The sequence below is a fragment of the Lipotes vexillifer genome, unplaced genomic scaffold, assembly GCF_000442215.2.
Source record: "Lipotes vexillifer unplaced genomic scaffold, Lipotes_vexillifer_v1.1 scaffold117, whole genome shotgun sequence".
Taxonomy (NCBI): domain Eukaryota; kingdom Metazoa; phylum Chordata; class Mammalia; order Artiodactyla; family Lipotidae; genus Lipotes; species Lipotes vexillifer.
In genome coordinates, this window is record NW_006785593.1 from 364,530 (window position 1) to 384,546 (window position 20,017).

The 20,017-nt window shown below is 37.1% G+C and overlaps 1 protein-coding gene across 1 annotated transcript in view; it reads left to right on the top strand.

Moving 5' to 3' along the window:
- OTOGL (otogelin like) overlaps positions 1 to 20,017 on the top strand; it is a 159,594-nt gene that overhangs the window by 107,540 nt on the left and 32,037 nt on the right. The window contains 8 exon segments of the mRNA XM_007457657.1: positions 354 to 359; positions 9,411 to 9,478; positions 11,548 to 11,725; positions 11,985 to 12,127; positions 12,361 to 12,384; positions 12,477 to 12,569; positions 14,567 to 14,756; positions 17,515 to 17,729. Coding sequence (XP_007457719.1) covers positions 354 to 359; positions 9,411 to 9,478; positions 11,548 to 11,725; positions 11,985 to 12,127; positions 12,361 to 12,384; positions 12,477 to 12,569; positions 14,567 to 14,756; positions 17,515 to 17,729 — 917 coding nt within the window.

The window sequence follows — 20,017 nt, forward strand, 5'->3', positions numbered from 1 at the left end:
ATTCAGATATTTATTCTTTAAATGTGTTTGACAAGCTTTCATTGAGTGTCAACACTGCCAGGTACTGTCCTGACACTGGGGGTGGGGAGGAGGGAGGAAGGGAGAATGGTGAACAAGTCACAGCTCCAACCCTAAAACAGCGAATAGTCCATAGGCTGTCGTGATATTACGGTAGGAGTAAGTCCAAGCGGTAAGCAGGAGGGGTCTTATTCTGGACATGTGGTCTCAGTTGGCTAACAGAAGGTCAGAGGTGGATAGCTAGAAGGAGGAAGTGTGTGCATGTGCAAAGCCCTGCAGCCGAGAGGGAACCCGTCACACAGAGGGGCTTCAAGCAGGTCATCGCACCTTGAGAGTGTGGTGTGGGGGAATTGTGCCAAGAGATGGTCTGGAAGAGATGTTTAGAGGCTAGATCACAAACGGCCCATGAGGAAAGTTGTTGGGTTTGTGATTTTTTCTGAAGGCCATGGCGAATCACTGGAGGATTTTAATAAGTCCTGTGACATCTTCCAAATAATATTCTCACTACAATCATCGCTTTTACGACTATTCTTTTTTTTTAAATTATGATATTTATTTTTTATTTTATTTTTATTTTTTCCACACACACACACACTGTATTTTATTTTTACAAGAGATAAATAAACTGACACCAAGCATTGTAAATGCATGACCACAACAAAAGCAACAATGATTGCAATTACCAAACGTGAAACACGCTCATACTATGTCATAATATTGACATTCAGTCCAGTAATCCTCCACTGTAACAGCTCCTTTACTTTGCAGTGAAAATTGATTTGTATAGTTTTTGTCTCTGAGTCCTTGTGGGATTTTTTTTTTTTTTATTCAAACAGAAAGTCACAAAGATTATAATCATCCTCACCAGTTCACTCAGTCCCATGTAAATTTTTTTTCATCTTGATCTTTTGTTAGCACTTTTATGAATTCATCAGTTTTCCATTAGAGTTCTGAAAATGCTTACTCATTCAGTTCAGCAGTATAGTCAGTTACCAGAAAACTGTACTTGTCAGAGTCTTTTCCATGAATTCCTTGAAGATGAAACCCTTTTATAGGAACATTTTTGCAAAAGCATCAGAGTACACCCAGAACTGTCTGTAAATGACAAAAGACTTAAAAAATGACCATGGTTGAAGATTTGATGAAAGTTCATAATAATGCAATTGACAGGGAAATTTAGTTATTTCTGAGATATACATTTTAAAATAATAACTAGAATTATGACCTATAACATTATACCAGAACATACAAGATTTTTAGAAATTTCATGTATTGCCTGAAAACATTTATATTAACATATTTTCATACAAATAACCCAAAGAAAGTTTAGTATTAGTTGTTTTTCTTTTTGTTTGTTTGTTTTTTTATACAGCAGGTTCTTATTAGTCATCAATCTTTTTTTTTTTTTTTTTTTCGGGCCTCTCACTGTTGTGGCTTCTCCCATTGCGGAGCACAGGCTCCTGACGCACAGGTTCAGCGCCCATGGCTCACAGGCCCAGCCACTCCACGGCATGTGGGATCTTCCGGGACCAGGGCATGAACCTATGTCCCCTGCATCGGCGGGCGGACTCTCAACCACTGCGCCACCAGGGAAGCCCTGCATGTGTCTTTTTGAATTATGGTTTTCGCTGGGTATATGCCCAGTATTGGGAATGCTGGATCATATGGTAATTCTATTTTTAGTTTTTTCAGGAACCTCCATACTGTTCTCCATAGTGGCTGTATCAGTTTACATTCCCACCAACAGTGCAAGAGGGTTCCCTTTTCTCCACACCCTCTCCGGCATTTGCTGTTTGTAGATTTTCTGATGATGCCCATTCTAAATGGTGTGAGGTGATACCTCATTGTAGTTTTGATTTGAATTTCTCTAATAATTAGTGGTGTTGAGCAGCTTTTCATGTGCTTCTTGGCCGTCTGTATGTCTTCTTTGGAGAAATGTCTATTTAGATCTTCTGCCCATTTTTTGATTGGGTTGTTTGTTTCTTTAATATTGAGCTGCATGAGCTGTTTATATATTTTGGAGATTACTTCTTTGTCCATTGATTCGTTGCAAGTATTTTCTCCCATTCTGAGGGTTGTCTTTTCATCTTGTTTATGGTTTCCTTTGCTGTGCAAAAGCTTTTAAGTTTCATTAGGTCCCATTTGTTTATTTTTGTTTTTATTTCCATTACTCTAGGAGGTGGATCAAAAAAGATCTTGCTGTGGTTTATGTCAAAGAGTGTTCTTCCTTTGTTTTCCTCTAAGTGTTTTATAGTGTCTGGTCTTACATTTAGGTCTCGAATCCATTTTGAGTTTATTTCTGTGTATGGTGTTAGGGAATGTTCTAACTTCATTCCTTTTTTAAAAAAAAAAAAATTATTTATTTAATTTATTTTTGGCTGCGTTGGGTCTTCGTTGGTGTGCGCGGGCCTTCTCTAGTTGTGGAGAGTGTGGGCTACTCTTAGTTGCGGTGCGCATGCTTATTGTGGTGGCTTCTCTTGTTGCAGATCACGGGCTCCAGGCTCATGGGCTTCAGTAGTTGTGGCACATGGGCTCAGCAGTCACGGCACATGGGCCCAGCTGCTCCACGGCATGTGGGATCTTCCCAGACCAGGGCTCAAACCTGTGTCTCCTGCACCAGCAGGCAGATTCTTAACCACTGCACCACCAGGGAAGCCACTCTAATGTCATTCTTTTACATGTAGCTGTCCAGTTTTCCCAGCACCACTTATTGAAGAGACTGTCTTTTCTCCATTGTATATCCTTGCCTCCTTTGTCTTAGTAGGTGTGTGGGTTTATCTCTGGGATTTCTATCTTGTTCCATTGATCTATGTTTCTGTTTTTGTGCCAGTACCATATTGTCTTGATTACTGTAGCTTTGTAGTAGAGTCTGAAGTCAGGGAGTCTGATTCCTCCAGCTCCGTTTTTTTCCCTCAAGATTGCTTTGGCTATTCGGGGTCTTTTGTGTCTTTTAAGATGATTTGTTCTAGTTCTGTAAAAAATGCCATTGGTAATTTGCTAGGGATTGCATTGAATCTGTAGATTGCTTTGGGTAGTATAGTCATTTTCACAATATTGATTCTTCCAATCCAAGAACATGGTATATCTCTCCATCTGTTGGTATCGTCTTTAATATCTTTCATCAGTGTCTTATAGTTTTCTGCATACAGGTCTTTTGTCTCCCTAGGTAGGTTTATTCCTAGGTATTTTATTCTTTTTGTTGCAATGGTAAATGGGAGTGTTTCCATAATTTCTCTTTCACATTTTTCATCATTAGTGTATAGGAATGCAAGAGATTTCTGTGCATTAATTTTGTATCCTGCAACTTTACCAAATGCATTGATTAGCTCTAGTAGTTTTCTGGTGGCATCTTTAGGATTCTCTACGTATAGTATCATGTCATCTGCAGACAGTGACAGTTTTACTTCTTCTTTTCCAATTTGGATTCCTTTTATTTCTTTTTGTCTCTGATTGATTGCCGTGGCTAGGACTTCCAAAACTATGTTGAATAATAGTGGTGAGAGTGGACATCCTTGTCTCGTTCCTGATCTTAGAGGAAATACTTTCAGGTTTTCAACATTGAGAATGATGTTTGCTGTGGGTTTGTTGTAAATGGCCTTTTTTATGTTGAGGTAGGTTCCCTCTATGCCCACTTTCTGGAGAGTTTTTATCATAAATGGGTGTTGAATTTTGTCAAAAGCTTTTTCTGCATCTATTGAGATGATCATATGGTTTTTTATTTTGCAGTACGCGGGCCTCTCACTGTTGTGGCCTCTCCCGTTGCGGAGCACAGGCTCCGGACGCACAGGCTCAGCAGCCATGGCTCACGGGCCTAGCCGCTCCGCAGCATGTGGAATCTTCCCAGATCGGGGCACAAACCCATGTCCCCTGCAACGGCAGGTGGACTGTCAACCACTGCGCCACCAGGGAAGCCCGATCCTATGGTTTTTATTCTTCAATTTGTTAAAACAGTGCATCGCATTGATTGATTTTTGTATATTGAAGAATCCTTGCATCCCTGGGATAAATCCCACTTGATCGTGGTGTATGATCCTTTTAATGTGTTGTTGGATTCTGTTTGCTAGTATTTTGTTGAGGATTTTTGCATCTATATTAATCAGTGATATTGGTCTGTAATTTTCTTTTTTTGTAGTATCTTTTTCTGGTTTTGGTATCAGGGTGATGGTGGCCTCATTGAATGAGTTTGGGGGTGTTCCTTCCTCTGCAATTTTTTGGAAGAGTTTGAGAAGGATGGGTGTTAGCTCTTCTCTAAATGTTTGATAGAATTCACCTGTGAAGCCATCTGGTCCTGTACTTTTGTTTGTTGGAAGATTTTTAATCACAGCTTCAGTTTCATTACTTGTGATTGGGCTTTTCATAGTTTCTATTTCTTCCTGATTCAGTCTGCGAAGCTTATACCTTTCTAAGGATTTGTCTATTTCTTCCAGGTTGTCCATTTTATTGGCATAGAGTTGCTTGTAGTAGTCTCTTAGGATGCTTTGTATTTCTGCGGTGTCTGTTGTAACTTCTCCTTTTTCGTTTCTAATTTTATTGATTTGAGTCCTCTCCCTCTTTTTCCTGATGAGTCTGGCTAACGGTTTATCAATTTTGTTTACCTTCTCAAAGAACCAGCTTTTAGTTTTATTGATCATTGCTATTGTTTTCTTTGTTTCTATTTCATTTATTTCTGCTCTGATCTTTATGATTTCTTTCCTTCTGCTAACTTTGGGGGATTTTTTGTTCTTCTTTCTCTAGTTCCTTTAGGTGTAAGGTTAGATTGTTTACTTGAGATTTTTCTTGTTTCTTGAGGTAGGCTTTTATAGCTATAAGCTTCCCTCTTAGAACTGCTTTTGCTGCATCCCATAGGTCTTGGATCGTCGTGTTTTCATTGTCATTTGTCTCTAGGTATTTTTTGATTTCCCCTTTGATTTCTTCACTGATCTCTTGGTTATTTAGTAACGTATTGTTTAGCCTCCATGTGTTTTTGTTTTTTCCCTGTAATTCATTTCTAATCTCGTAGCGTTGTGGTCAGAAAAGATGCTTGATATGATTTCAATTTTCTTAAATTTACTGAGGCTTGATTTGTGATCCAAGATGTGATCTATCCTGGAGGATGTTCCATGCACACTTGAGAAGAAAGTGTAATTTGCTGTTTTTGGATGGAATGTCCTATAAATATGAATTAAATCTACCTGATCTATTGTGTCATTTAAAGCTTGTGTTTCTTATGTTAATTTTCTGTCTGGATGATCTGTCCATTGGTGTAAGTGAGGTGTTAAATTCCCCCACTAGTATTGTGTTACTGTCGATTTCCTCTTTTATAGATCTTAGCAGTTGCCTTATGTATTGAGGTGCTCCTATGTTGGGTGCATATATGTTTATAATTGTTATATCTTCTTCTTGGATTGATCCCTTGATCATTATGTAGTGTCCTTCCTTGTCTCTTGTAACATTCTTTATTTTAAAGTCTATTTTATCTGATATGAGTATAACTACTCCAGCTTTCTTTTGATTTCCATTTGCATGGAATATCTTTTTCCATCCCCTCACTTTCAGTCTGTATGTGTCCCTAGGTCTGAAGTGGGTCTCTTGTAGACAGCATATATATATGGGTCTTGTTTTTGTATCCATTCAGCAAGACTGTGTCTTTTAGTTGGAGCATTTAATCCATTCACGTTTAAGGTAATTATCAATATGTATGTTCCTAATACCATTTTCTTAATTGTTTTGGGTTTGTTTTTGTAGGTCCTTTTCTTCTCTTGTGTTTCCCACTTAGAGAAGTTCCTTTAGCATTTGTTGTAGAGCTGGTTAGGTGGTGCTGAATTCTCTTAGCTTTTGCTTGTCTGTAAAGCTTTTGATTTCTCCATCGAATCTGAATGAGATCCTTGCCGGGTAGAGTATATCATGCCACTGTATATCATGCCAGGCTTCAGGATTGTAGTTCTTCTTGCTTCTGCTATCTGCCCTCTTGTGGATGAGGCTGTCTAAGAGGCTTGATGGGAGGGACTGGTGGTGGGTAGAGCTGACTGTTGCTGTGGTGGGCAGAGCTCAGTAAAACTTTAATCCGCTTGTCTGCTGATGGGTGGGGCTGGGTTCCCTCCCTGTTGGTTGTTTGGCCTGAGGCAACCCAACACTGGAACCTATCTGGGCTCTTTGATGGGGCTAATGACAGACTCTGGGAGGACTCACGCCAAGGAGTACTTCCCAGAACTTTTGCTGCCAGTGTCCTTGTCCCCACAGTGAAACAGAGCCACCCCCTGCCTCTGCAGGAGACCCTCCAACACTAGCAGGTAGGTGTGGTTCAGTCATCCCAGGGTCATTGCTCCTTCCCCTGGGTCCCGATGTGCACACTACTTTTTGTGTGCCCTCCAGGAGTGGAGTCTCTGTTTCCCCCAGTCCTGTCGAAGTCCTGCAATCAGTTCCCACTAGGCTTCAAAGTCTGATTCTCTAGGAATTCCTCCTCCCGTTTCCGGACCCCCCAGGTTGGGAAGCCTGACGTGGGGCACAGAACCTTCACTCCAGTGGGTGGACTTCTGTGGTATAAGTGTTCCCCACTCTGTGAGTCACCCACCCACCAGTTATGGGATTTGATTTTACTGTGTTTGGACCCCTCCTACTGTCTCATTGTGGCTTCTCCTTTGTCTTTGGATGTGGGGTATCTTTTTTGGTGAGTTCCAGTGTCTTCCTGTTGATGATTGTCCAGCAGCTAGTTGTGATTCTGGTGTTCTCGCAAGAGGGAGTAAGAGCACGTCCTTCTACTCTGCCATCTTGGTTCCTCCCCAACTCATTACTCCTATTCTTATGAGTACTTACTATGTGTCAGGCATTGGAGTATGGACTTAGCTTTCTCATAACGATTAAATACATGCAAAGAGAGAGGTCTTGTTATTAGCACTGTAGAGATGAGGAATTACTCTACTGCTGTAAAATTTTAGGCATCAGTGAATTTAGTATAGTTTAAAGCATATTTTGAGAGGGGCTGGTGGTACTTTCCCTGTGTTGTATAATCTATGGAGTGAATAAGTTTAGAATAACACTGCATGTACTAAATCTGGGACATACACTGTTAATTCCTCTAAGTACTGCTGTCTACTTTGCATTCTGTTATATCCCCCCAAATCAATAGCCATTGTATATTTTAAACATCTAAAACAATTTAAAGTACCGTGGTCACTATACTGGGGAGATAGATTTTACTCCATGACCCTCAAAAGTAAGAAAACTACCCTGTAAAATTATTTTTATTTGTAGATGATATGATCCTGTATACAGATTATTCTAAAGTATCCACTAAAACCTGTTAGCACTAATTAATGGGCAAATAGTAATACATCAACAAGCTTACAGAAAAAAAAGACCAGTGACTAAAATCAATTGTGTTTTTATGTACTAGCAGTGAACAATCTAAAAATGAAATGAAGAAAGCAATTCTATTTACAGTAGCATAAAATATGTAGGAACACATTTGGCAAAAGAAGTATATGACTTGTACAATGAAAACTACAAAATATTATTGAAGGGATTAGGAAGATCAAAATAAATGGAAAGCCATCTCATGTTCCTGGGAGACTTAATATTGCTAAAATGACAATGCTCCCAAATTTTATTTACAGATTTAATGCAATGCCTATCAAAATCCCAGTTACTTCTTTGCAGAAATTGACAAAGTGACCCTACATTCATATGGAAATGCAGGGAACCTAGAATAGCCAAAATAATCTTGAAAAAGGACAAAGTTGTAGGACTCATACTTTCCAATTTAAACTTACTACAAAGCCATAGTTATTACGACAAGCTTGATTATTATAATTCTACCCCAAGACAGTGCTTATAACCCATTGATGATTTTAGAAAACAATGGACTACTTTATTGCTGAGACCACTCAGACCCCCAGTTATCAGAATTTTTCATGACTCTGTGCTTGCTCTGGGCTGGAACTTTGTCTCCAGTTACTTTGCTCAAACATTTATGATGATGGAAATGAAGATATTTAAGTCTGTAAAAATATCATATTCTCTAGAAGATACAACATCTAATATACCATGAACACTGTTTATAGGAACAAGCAATAGGAATTTTTATTCTACTTCATTTATTTTGTAAGTTAGAAGCCATAAAATAAGTACAAAATTAAGGTTATTTATGGAATTTATTTAACAAAAAAATAAAAGTTTTGTCTGATGTCATTGTGGTAGGCTGAATAATGGCCCTCCAAAGATGTCCATGTCTTAAGCCCCAGAATTTATAAATATGGGACCTTACATGCTAAAGGGACTTTGCAGATGCGATAAAGTGAACAATTTTGAGATGGGGAAGTTATCCTGGATTATCCATGTGAGCCTAATGTAATCATAAGGGTCCTTATAAAAGAGAAGGAGGAGGGTCAGAGTCAGAGAAGGTGTCATATGTCAGATGTCAGAATCAGCAGGGAAGGAGAAAGGGAGGGAGGGAGAGAAAGAGAGAGAGAGAGAAATTGAGATTTGAAGATGGCTTTCTGTGGCTTTGAAGATGGGAGAAGGGACCATGAGTCAAAGTATTCAGGCAATCCATAGTTGGAAAAGGCAAGGAAACAGATTCTCCCGTAGGGGCTCCAGAAGGAGTACAGCCCTTGCTGATACCTTGATTTTAGGACTTCGGACTTCCAGAACCACAAGATAATAATTCGGTGATGTTTCAAAACACTAAATTCGTAATAATTTGTTTACAGCAGTTATAGGAAACTAATGTAGTCCTTTTTCGATGGTATCAACGATGGACACTGCAGTTACGGCTATAGACGAAATGTCAGCCGTTCATTTTCACTCTTGTACAGTCCTTCAGATTTTGAATATTTTAGAGATACCGTTAGTACTAACAAAAAGCTTTGGAAGAAGTCTTACAAATGTGTTTACCAGTTGTGTTTTCCCTTTCCATGGATAACTCCTTTGCCACACCCACCAACTGGGGTCTCCAATGATCCACAGCATCAACTATTCTGCTTGCAAGGAAAACATTTTAGAGATTCACCAGGGAAATGAATCAACCTCACCACTCATTTTAGAAATGCAACAAAATTTGTAACTCCTGAGCAATCTTTAGTGATACTGTTGATATTTCTACCTGTTCAAACAATTGTGTTGACACCAACAAGGCAGTGAAGATGTTTCTAGGATGGTGCTTAAAAGCCAGTGCTCTGGAATCAAAATTGCCAAGTTTGAATTCTGCCTCTGACACTTACCAGCTTACCTCTCTACAACCTTAGTCTCCTTATCTGTAAAATGACAATAATATTACTATCTACTTCACAGGGTTCTTGTTAGAATTAAATGAAATAATCTACATAAAATTTCTTAGCATGGTCTCTATCACAAATGAATTTTATATATGATCAATACCACTCCACTAATGCAGGGGACCTCTTCATTTCCTTCAGAAATGATTACTCCATCAGACTTCACTGCGATTGACAAGCTAACACCTACGGCAGGTTTGGAATGTGAGGTATGACTGAGTAATCTCTTCAGCTATTTGTCATTTCCTTATTGTGTCTATTCATGTTCTAAATGACACAGGAAGAGAAAAGGGAGATATCTGAGCAGAGGAATTATATCATCTGATCTGTTTCAGGATCACTTTAGCTGCTGTGTTGAGAGTGTAAAGAGACAATAGAACCAGTTAGGAGGCTATTGCAGGAATTTAGGCAAGAGATTGATGGTGATCTGGACCAGGTGATAGCATTGGAGATGGTGAGAAATGTCTGGGTTCTGGATCTATTCTGAAGGTAGAGGCAACAGAAATTACTGAAGAATTAGATGTGAGGTGCGAATGAAAAAGAGGCATTAAGGATTCTAAGAGTTTTGCCTTGAACAACTGAAGGATAAAGTTGGCATTAATCAGGATGGGGAAATTGTGGGAAGTGAAGGTCTGGGGTGGGTATAGTCAGGAGTTCAGTTTTGCCACGTAAAGATTAAGATTCCTCTTAGACATCAAAAAGCTATGGGTACACAGATCTGGTGAACACAAGTGGAGTTTAGGGTAGAGATCAAGTTAGGATGAAATTTTTGTAATTCTCAGTGGATAAAGGGTATTTAAAATTGTGGGATTAGATGAGATCACAAAGGGATTGAGTGAAGACAGGGAAGAGAGAAGGGCCACTACAACTTCAACAGATTGAGAAACAATGACAAACATGCAAAGGATATTAACCACTGAACTAGGAGAAAATGGAGGAGATTGTAGGTGATCTGGAAGCCAAGAAAAGAAAATATTAAGGAAGATGGAGTAATAAGCTATACTAAATATGTTAACAGGTCAACTAGATGAGGTCTGAGAATTGATCGCTGAATTTAGCAATGTGGAGTTCATTGGTGACCTTGTTAAAGATTCTTTCAGTAGAGTGGAAGGTATAGATTCTTTAGATGGTTTAGGTGTTGTTTAGGCGTTTTAGTTTTCTTCTATCTCCTTTCATTTTCTGGGAGTTGATACAACTTATACACAGAAAATTTTGCAAGACTGAACTTGACTATTTGCCTACTTTTGGCTTTTAAATGGAGAAGTCCTCTTTTAATTGTCTCACTATTTAGAAAACTATTTACCCTCTCTTATTCTTGTTTTTTATCATGTATAACACTGGAATGATAGAAACTGACCCACAAAATTTAGGGAGAATTTAATTAAAAAAGGTACTTTATTAGTGCATGATATATAATAGGTGCTAAATAGATGTTAATTTTTCTTCCTCCATCCCCTGAGATGCAGTATAGAGTAGTGGTTAAGAGCACTGGTCTTCAGAGCAACAATGCCTGAATTTAAGTTCTGACTCTACTATTTACCAGCTATGAAACTCAGGGCAGGTTAATTTGACCTTAAACCTGATTTTCTATCTGTGAAATAGGGAAAAATATTAGCTCCTACCTCAGAGGGTGTTTTTGTGGGAATAAAATGGACTAATTAGAACAATGTCTGGAGCATAATAAGTGTTATATTATTTATCATTGCTATAGTTATTACTATAATTTATATAGAATGTAATTGGTAAAAAAATCTACCACTTATTTATTTTTTTATTTATTTATCTAGAAGTCTGTGAGCTATATATAAAAAGTAATTTATGATTCTATCCAGGTGCTGTCAAACTGATATCACATTTGAGTTTTAATGGAATATTTGGATAATATTAAGTTGTAATTTTTTTTAAACTGACATCAACAGAAGTCTTAATCATATACTAGCTTTATACAACATAATATGAAAGGTTGACTGCCACTGTATAAGTCTGCTTGCAAAGCACTAATCTAGACAATTTAGGACAAGACTTCAGTTTGCTCAGAAGTTGGGTATCTGGGCAATTCTGATAATCAAATCAATATTAAGGTAAAGTTGAAGTTCATACTGAATATTTCAGAGAGGATACCTCAACAAAACGCTGTAGTGAAATTTTAATTGTTCATCTTTCAAAAGCTTTTGTATTTAGGAAATGTACACTATAAGCAATGTGAATGGGAAATTTAAAAATTAAAACATTAGTTGAAAATGGAAAAATATGCATTAATTTTCTTTTTTATTAACAGCCTCAACAATTTGATCCTGTTTATAATTGTACCCAATATATATGCCTTGATATGGAATGGAAGTTGTACAACTGGTCTCTTCATTGCCCAAAGGACATAGAAATGCCTGACTGTGGTTTCCGGGGAAGACCTGTTCAAGTGAACAGAGATATTTGCTGCCCTGAGTGGGAATGTCCGTGTAAGTCTGCATTCCTTACATGGCAATAAATTTTTAATCGGGGGAGATTATTATTTTTTTTGAAGCAATCACCTCATCAAGACAAAGTTATTGTTGAACTTTCTTCATTTGATTTATGATTTTGATTCCCAGTACCTTTTAGAGTTGCTTTTTGTCAAACATAAGGAGACTAATTTAAAAGATGTTTTTAAAGGAGCAGTTATTACTGTAATACAAATAATTAGTTAGTAGACTAAATCTACTCTCTACCACTTTTTAGGTCGGTGTTCCATGTTGTCAGAACTCAGCATTATTACATTTGATGGAAATAATGCAGCATTGTACAGTATGGCTTCTTATATCTTAGTAAGAATTCCTGGAGAAGTTATAGTTGCTCATATTGAAAAATGTTCCATGAATCAGGTAAGTCTTAATCTATGCTTTTGTCATTTCTTCATAAATCTAGTAGCAGAAGTATGTTGCAACATTAGGTATTCCCAGAGTAAGAAAGGACTCAACAACTCACTGAGATTTATCTTCTGGTACTTAAAACAAAACGTGTTTCATGTGAATATATTTAGAGGCATATAGTATTAATCCAAATAATGTTTTTAAAAGTCAAGTAATGTATTTTTTTTAAATGTTTTTTCTTTCAGAACGGAAACTCATTTAAAAAGCTAGTGAGTATCTGCAAAATGTCTAGTGAATTACTTATGTTTATTGCTAAAATTATGTTTAACTACATAAAGTTTCAATTTTCTTTCAAATTAAGGCTTCCTCTGGAAGAATCTCTGCACTTTGTTTTAAGAAGTTAAATTTGACCACATCTCTACATAAAGTACTTGTCAATCGGGCAGCAAGAAAGGTAGGAACACAAAGTTAAAGCATATCCTCATAATGGATGAAATTGAGAAATTATATAAGCACAGTTATTTCCAAAAAGAGGGGAAATTAAACATATCAGTGGACTTTCATTGCTATGATGTCTAATCATTCTTTTCATGGACAGTTTAAAATGTGTTTCATACTATTATATGTCTCCTACCATAACATGCCAACTGTTGCAAATGTTTCTCCCCTTTTGAGGTTAACTGAAACAGCCATGTTAAACATGCTAAAGCTCTCTTGGATCATATGAGTGGCCAAGCTTCTTAGTGTCAGAGTTAATGTTTAGTGTTTCAAATTAGACAAAGTGGAAATGATGTGAAAGAGAGGATCATAAGGTTGCAAAGGGTGGCAGCCAACAACACCCGAATGAAGACTACTGAGAGAAAAACAGATGGAAAGAGTAGTTTTGAAATGTTGACACCATTAATTGATAGCTTAAAAAGATGAAGGAATATTTAAATTTGTTGAAATGAACTGAAGAAGAGCAATGCACCATTAAAAAGTTGGAAAGGAGCCATTTGATTTTACAGGAAAAACCTTTATCCAAAGGAATTATATTTACCAAATAGGAGTGAGTTATAAGCTGGATGCGTCACTCAGATCTACACGGTCTCTCAAAAACATAAAAAATTAATTTATGAAGATTTTGCTCAAAATGGCTGAGATGTTATATGCTTTCTGGAAATAATTCTGTTAGCACAGGCCGTACATTCTAGACTGGAAACAGTGTTAAAGCAAGCCTAAAATGCAGTAAGATATCAGAAAGTTTAATTTTAAGTCAAACTTAAAATATGTGAATGTGTTACTTTTTTGGATACAAGAATTTCTATATATACCTTTGATTTTAATGAGGTTGGTATATTAACAGGAAGTGGGTGGGAAATTAAACTCAGACCCGGTCCATGCTGTTGTTGTGAACGTTTGGTTGGAAGAGCTTATTTTTGGCCTCAGCTGAACTGATGGCTGGTCATGTGTTCAGTTGAAAGCTTGTTAACTTAAAAAATCATTTAGTGAGTTTGTGTGATAAAATGACACAGGTCCTGATCTCAAGTAACTTGCAGTTGTGTGTGGGGTGCATAAATGTAATTATCTGCCAATTAAAAGGCAGTAGGAGCTATAGTGATAGAGTGATGACCAAGATATCATGGAAACAGAGATACAGGTCATTGAAAAATGCAGTTTATAGGAGGGTCAAGTGGATATTTTTGGAGGAGGTGACACCTAAGATAAATCTTAAAGAATGAGTAGAAATTAACCAGGCAAAGAAGGCTGTTTCAGCTTGAGGGTGGCAAGAGGAGGAAGATATAAAGATGAGAAATTGGATGGTTAGTCAGATAAAACTCTGAGAAATTTACTGCTAGTTACAGCTCATGGTTCCATGTCATCATTGTTATTTAAAGCACTGTTTTCAAAGTAAAAATCCTTGGATTCCTTATATTAGTATTACCAAGAAATCGTGTTAAAAATATAAGATCTAGGATCCAATCCAAACCTTGGAAGTAGAATTTCTGGTAATCTTAATCTTTACCAAGCTTCACAGATGGTTATTATGAACATTATAATTAAACAAACACTGATTTAGAAGATCAAATAGAGGACCTAGATTAAAGAAAACATCCTGAAAAAAACTTTATTATCTTTAATTTATATTAGGAGGTAATGGTATAATCAACGTATATTGGGGGAAACATAAAAATGCATATATAACTTAGAAGAAAGTTAGGTTTTGAAGAAAATAAAGGGCAAAGAGGTTAGAACAAATATTGACTATAGCAAGACAGCCAAAGAACAATAAAAGAATTTAGGAGTTGTGAGAAACTGTGGCAGCAGCAGAGAAATAGATTGTTAAGCATTTAAAAATAGTTTACGTTAAATCAGAAGAAATGGAATAATCTGAATTTTCCTAATTTTTATGAGTGTATATTAAAACATAAACATTGTTCTAATAGGTGTAAATCTATTATGTAATTTTAGGTAGAAGTGGATTCTATTGCTGTACCTTTGCCTTTTTCAAATCAAGATCTGTCCATAGAGGATTCTGGTTCAATGTATGTGATTACTACTCCAGCTGGACTGATCATAAAGTGGGCTCATCTTACAGGGATTGTAGACATTCATTTTGGCTCTCAATTTAACTTGTCATCCTACACAGAAGGACTTTGTGGTGAGCACTGCTTTTCAAATCTCTATTTCTTCTTTTTTTTTTTCTGTTCACATTACACCATCTTGACCCCTCTTGCCCCATTTTTTGGGTTGGAGAAGTGATGTTAACTTTCAGTTCCACATGTGAATACTGAAGGAAGCAATGTCTTTCCATAAATGGACTTAGAAGCAAGCAATAACAGTTCAACTTGGGTATTTTATGGAAATATATGCTTACCACTGTTTCTACAATACTGTTTGTATTCCTACTAGCTCATCTTTATTAAGCATTAATGAAGTGTCAGGCATTATTTTACATACTTTAACTCATTTAATTCTAACAGTAGCCTCAATAAGTAGGCACTAGTGTTCATTTATAAGTGATAAAAATGAGGCATAGAATTATTAAAGACTTAAATAACTTTGTTTCTTATTTTTTTAAGTTTGAAATCAAAGAAAATTTAGTTAAGTCATCTTGAAAGTTATATACAGGGAGCACAATGTTCTGAATATTAGTCCCAGTTTTTTTATGAAGTGTAAAGCCTAGATGTGCCTTTGCACTTAGGTTCCATAAGTGTAACCTAAGTGTAAAGGCACATCTTACACTTCCTTATCACAATATGTTACATAGATACATAGTGATAAGCCAAAGGAAACAAATTAGAAATATCTCTAGGTACATAACAAAATTAAAAGAACAATTCTGGCTCTGGTGTTTGCCAGAGCTATCCCCTTTACCGAGGTTTAAGTGAACATCAGTTTCCTTATCTTTAAAATGGGAATAGTAAAATCTACCTTCAAAATTGTTGTTACAATTGAATGTGAAAGTTAACGTAAAACACTTAACACATTGCTTAATACAGTCAATAAATATTAGCTTAGTACAAATACATCTATTTTAAACTCACTAAATATTAATTGAGTAAAAGTTAATGGGTCAGCTTCTGAGTGTCTGGCATTATGCTTGGTGCTGACAACTCAGAACAAATAGACCAAGTCCTTGCTCTCAACAAATTATACGAGATACCCAAATTTCTTCTTCAAAAATGTAAAGCATTTAGTGGAAAGTTTGGCTAAAATGGTTTACAATTTCCTTGCCTGTTTAGAGCATGCTAAACACAGCACAGACTTCTGTGGTGACTTAGGTTATCATTGTGGAAATAGTTATTGTATATACATGGTATTGGGTATACATAATAACCCAATAGATATTATTGAGTAATAACTCAGGGATTTGGGGAATGCATATTTTCTCTTCTGATTTATCACTTCTGTGTGCTATAACTTCTGCTTGACTTTCATGTTTGTTTGGTTCTTTTCCTCTACTGTCAGCTCATGCTTTTATGGAGACAGTCTGCTAACTGGATTCTTAACTAGTCACTGTAGAGAAGGGGCTAGGGTCACCTTTTTGCTAACAAGGGTCACCCCCTAAACTTCCTGACCTCCACAATGGGAGAGCGGTGGTTTGTTAAAAGGAAATCAGGGTGCTGGCTGATTGAGTTGTAGTGGACAAGAGTGTGACCCAAACTGAGCATGGACACCAGAATGGGAGGTCTATATTGACAGCTTGTTCTACATAGCACTGTGAAGTCTGCAGGAGTGGTGGCTGGAGTTGCAATGAAAACATGTTTGTACTACCAATACCTCTTCCCAGAAGAGTTTAGACTTTAAACATAGCTGCTTTACAGTATAGTTCACTTAGCTTGAGTTTTATTTATTTATTTATTTATTTATTTATTTGCACTGTACTCAGTCTCCTGTATATTTACAAGTGTGGGGCAACTGTGGCAGCAGAAACCTTTATTGATCTTGTTATAACTGCTTGAGGATTAAGATTTGATACTTGAGAAAAGCGTTTAACTCATATCTTTTATAGCTAGGAGCCTTGGGAATTAAGAAAAAATTATGTCTTAAAGTAGGGTGGGATTCAGGTAAGGTATGATCAGGGTCCTAGGCCCATTTCTCTGTACTTCCCTTGGCTTTTCACTACACTAGATAAAAAGTAAGCTCTGTCCTCAGTTTGGCTTCCCTGAAGGAAGCTAGAGGCTATAGCAGGTCACAGCATCACAGCCATCAATCGGCCATGTCATTGCAAGGAAGAGAGATTGTCTATGTCCCAGAATTCCCCAGGTCAAATCCTGAGCTTAACAATGGTTGTTCTAATGTTGAACAAATCTGTGTGTCTAAGTGACTGCCACAAGCTGACTGGTTTATGCCTGGATTACCTGTAACAGTTGTTAAAGAAAGGGAGTAAGGCTTACCTTTATGCTTACCAGGGCCCTCTGCTGGAGTGGCGTCATGTTCTAGGTAATGGGGCAGAGATGGTTCCTGAAGAGAAAAATTTAATGTTTTCAGGCAGGGTTTTCCTGGGGGAATAGATGCTTAGGAGGCAATTACAAAATGTCTACTATTCTGGGGAATATCCTGTCAGATTTAAGAACTAGTTCTTAAATTATTAGACAGTGGTAATAGTGGAAGAGTGTAGGGACAGAATCAATCTCCTCTTTCTTCTTCTATGATCTTTCAACATATCTTGACTTCTAGGATTATAATTTCTTTCTTATCTGGTTAAGACAGTTCTACACTATTTTATCAAAGAATCAGACACATAATTTAAAAAAAAAATCAATCAACGTTAAAATCAAAGGACATAAATTTGGTGCCTGATTCAGTAAATAATTTATTCATTTTAAGTCAGTTATTGAGATGATTTATTTCTGCTGCCTGTATTTGGTTTAAGTGAAAAAAATTTTCCTTCTAAATGTCATACATCTTTTTAGGAACTTGCAATGAAGATCCAGATGATGATCTAAGGATGCAAAATGGCACAATCATTACGAATATGGAAGACATAGAATTATTTATTGAGAGCTGGGAAATTGAGAAATTATTTGAAGTAACAACGAGGAGGCCTTTTAGAAATTGTACTGAGCACGACTGCAGTCACTGCATTGAGTTATTAAATAGAAGAGTTTTCATCCCATGCCATAATGAAGTAAGTTGAAAGCAACCATAAATCAGAACTGTCATGTTAGACATGCTGAGAGTAAAAGCTAATAAATTCTTGTTCTTGCCATGATGTTCTTCTACTGAGAATAGTTTATCCCCAAACCTCCTCTCAGTATGCTTTGGAATTCAAAATCATTTACTGTTTATTGACTTATAGAACAGGAAGGATAATTATCTTTTTCCCCCCATGTTTTTTTTTCTGAACTATGTCTACAGCTTTCAAGAAAAATGAAATTTTGTCCTCTGAATAAATGCCTCTAGGAGAAAGAGATGAATGCCATTTGATAACCCAGTATAGAAACCAAGACAGTGAGGCTTTAATCAATTCCTGGCCTCTTAGGAGAACAATTTAATTGTTCTTTATTAGTCTCTAACTTAGGAGAACAATTTAATTGTTCTTTATTAGTCTCTAACTTTCTGACTTTAGGTGACTCGTAGATATTTTAAATAATCTGCATCGTTAAGAAAAGATCTGTTGTTAGAGACAAAAGACAGACAAATACAGCATTTCGTGTATCATTAAATGAAAAGTTACTGAGATCAAGTACCGACTAGGCACTGCGTTAAACGCCTATGACACAAAGATGAGTAAGACCCTCTCCTTGCTCTCAAAGAGTCTAGAAGGAAGGCAAGTCTGTGAACAGATTAATCAACATATACGATATGGAGATGCATAGGCACCCAAGTCGGGAGAAGACTTCCCAGGGTTTCAGACATCTTAATGATTCAGAGGATAGTTTGCCAGGAGAGAAGAGGGAGGAAGGGAGACCTAGGCCAAGAAAACAGTATGACAAGAGCAGGGTTGCTGGAAAAGGCCATGTTAGGAGAACACTGAAATAGCTTTAGTGCAAGACTTACGGAGGGGCGAAGTCTGGGAAGGAGAGTGAGTGAATTGTCAAAGCAGAAGGAGTTCACTCTAGGACTTTCTGTGTTCGACCATCAAGCGTAGACGCCATAGTTCTCAGCCTGCCCTCTATGAGATCTCTGAGGGAAAAGACAAAGGATATGAAGTCATGGGATAAAAATGGTGTATCTTTCTGGAGCTTCAGTTTTGCTCAGAGATTTGCAGCAAAGTAAGTTTTAAATGTTTACGTTTTAAAATGCGTGCATATAAAAATGAAAAAATAGCAAATACTTTTAAACTCATTTCAGTGTCATTGTAATCTGTCTTTTTAAAGCATAAGGACTTTCAAAAATTGCATTTTTAACTGGGAACTTAGAAGGTTGATTACATCAGGAAACTTTTCAGCTTGACTATTTAAGGCATAGTGAGGCAACATAGGGTACCATTTAGTCTATGATAGCTCCAGCTTTCCCTTAGGTTCCTCCCAGTGAATTTGATGGCAAAAGAAAGGAATGCTTGACTTTTCGTTTTTCCGCTTCTAATCTTCATCCTCATTTGCAAATCTCCACATAGCAGGCAGATGATCTTTTGAAAATGGAAACACGATTGGATTGTTTCTCTACCTAAAATCCTTCAGTGTCTTTCACTTACCCTTAGAATACGCTCTGAACTTATCAGGGCTTATAATTTCTTCTACGCTTTGGCCTGCCTACTTTTCCAGCTTCCTCCTGTGCTACACTTTTCTTACTGGCTAAGCTCCAGGCATTCCAGTCTCCTTTCAACTGTTGCACTATTTCAAGGTTTTTCCTGCAAATGGGCTTTTATGCTTGGAGTGTCCTAAGCTAGAATACTTCCCTCCTCTGATCTATTTTAGCATGGTGACTCCTCTTGATTCAACACATAGGCTTTAACTATGAGATCCACAAGGCAGAGAACAGGTCTGTTTTAGTCACCTTTATATTCCTCATTAATAGTACGGTGCCTGATAAGTATTTAGGTGCTCAATAAACTGTGAAAGGATGCATAAGTGAATGGATGAATGGAGGATACAGGAGAATCAGCTTTTGTGGGTTCAGTAGAGAAGGGTTACAATTTTTTTTGTATTGGAAAAATTAAGTCATGTGGGACGTCAAGGCTAAAATACCCAGAAAAAATTTGAAGCTATTCTAGATCTCAGAGGAGACCAGTTGAAGCCAGAGGTCAAGTTTGGGGAGTTATTAGTATGTGGAGTTTTTAAAAATAACAGTAACTCATGTATGATGTGCCAGAGTCTGCTCTCTATACTTTCCATATATTAGCTCACAGCAATCTTAAGTAGTAGTAGGTTTATTATTAACTCTGTTTAACTTATGAAGAAACCAAGGTGAAGATGTAAATGCCCAAGATGGCGGTAGAAACTGTGGGAATGGGTGAGCCCAGGAAGAGCAGAG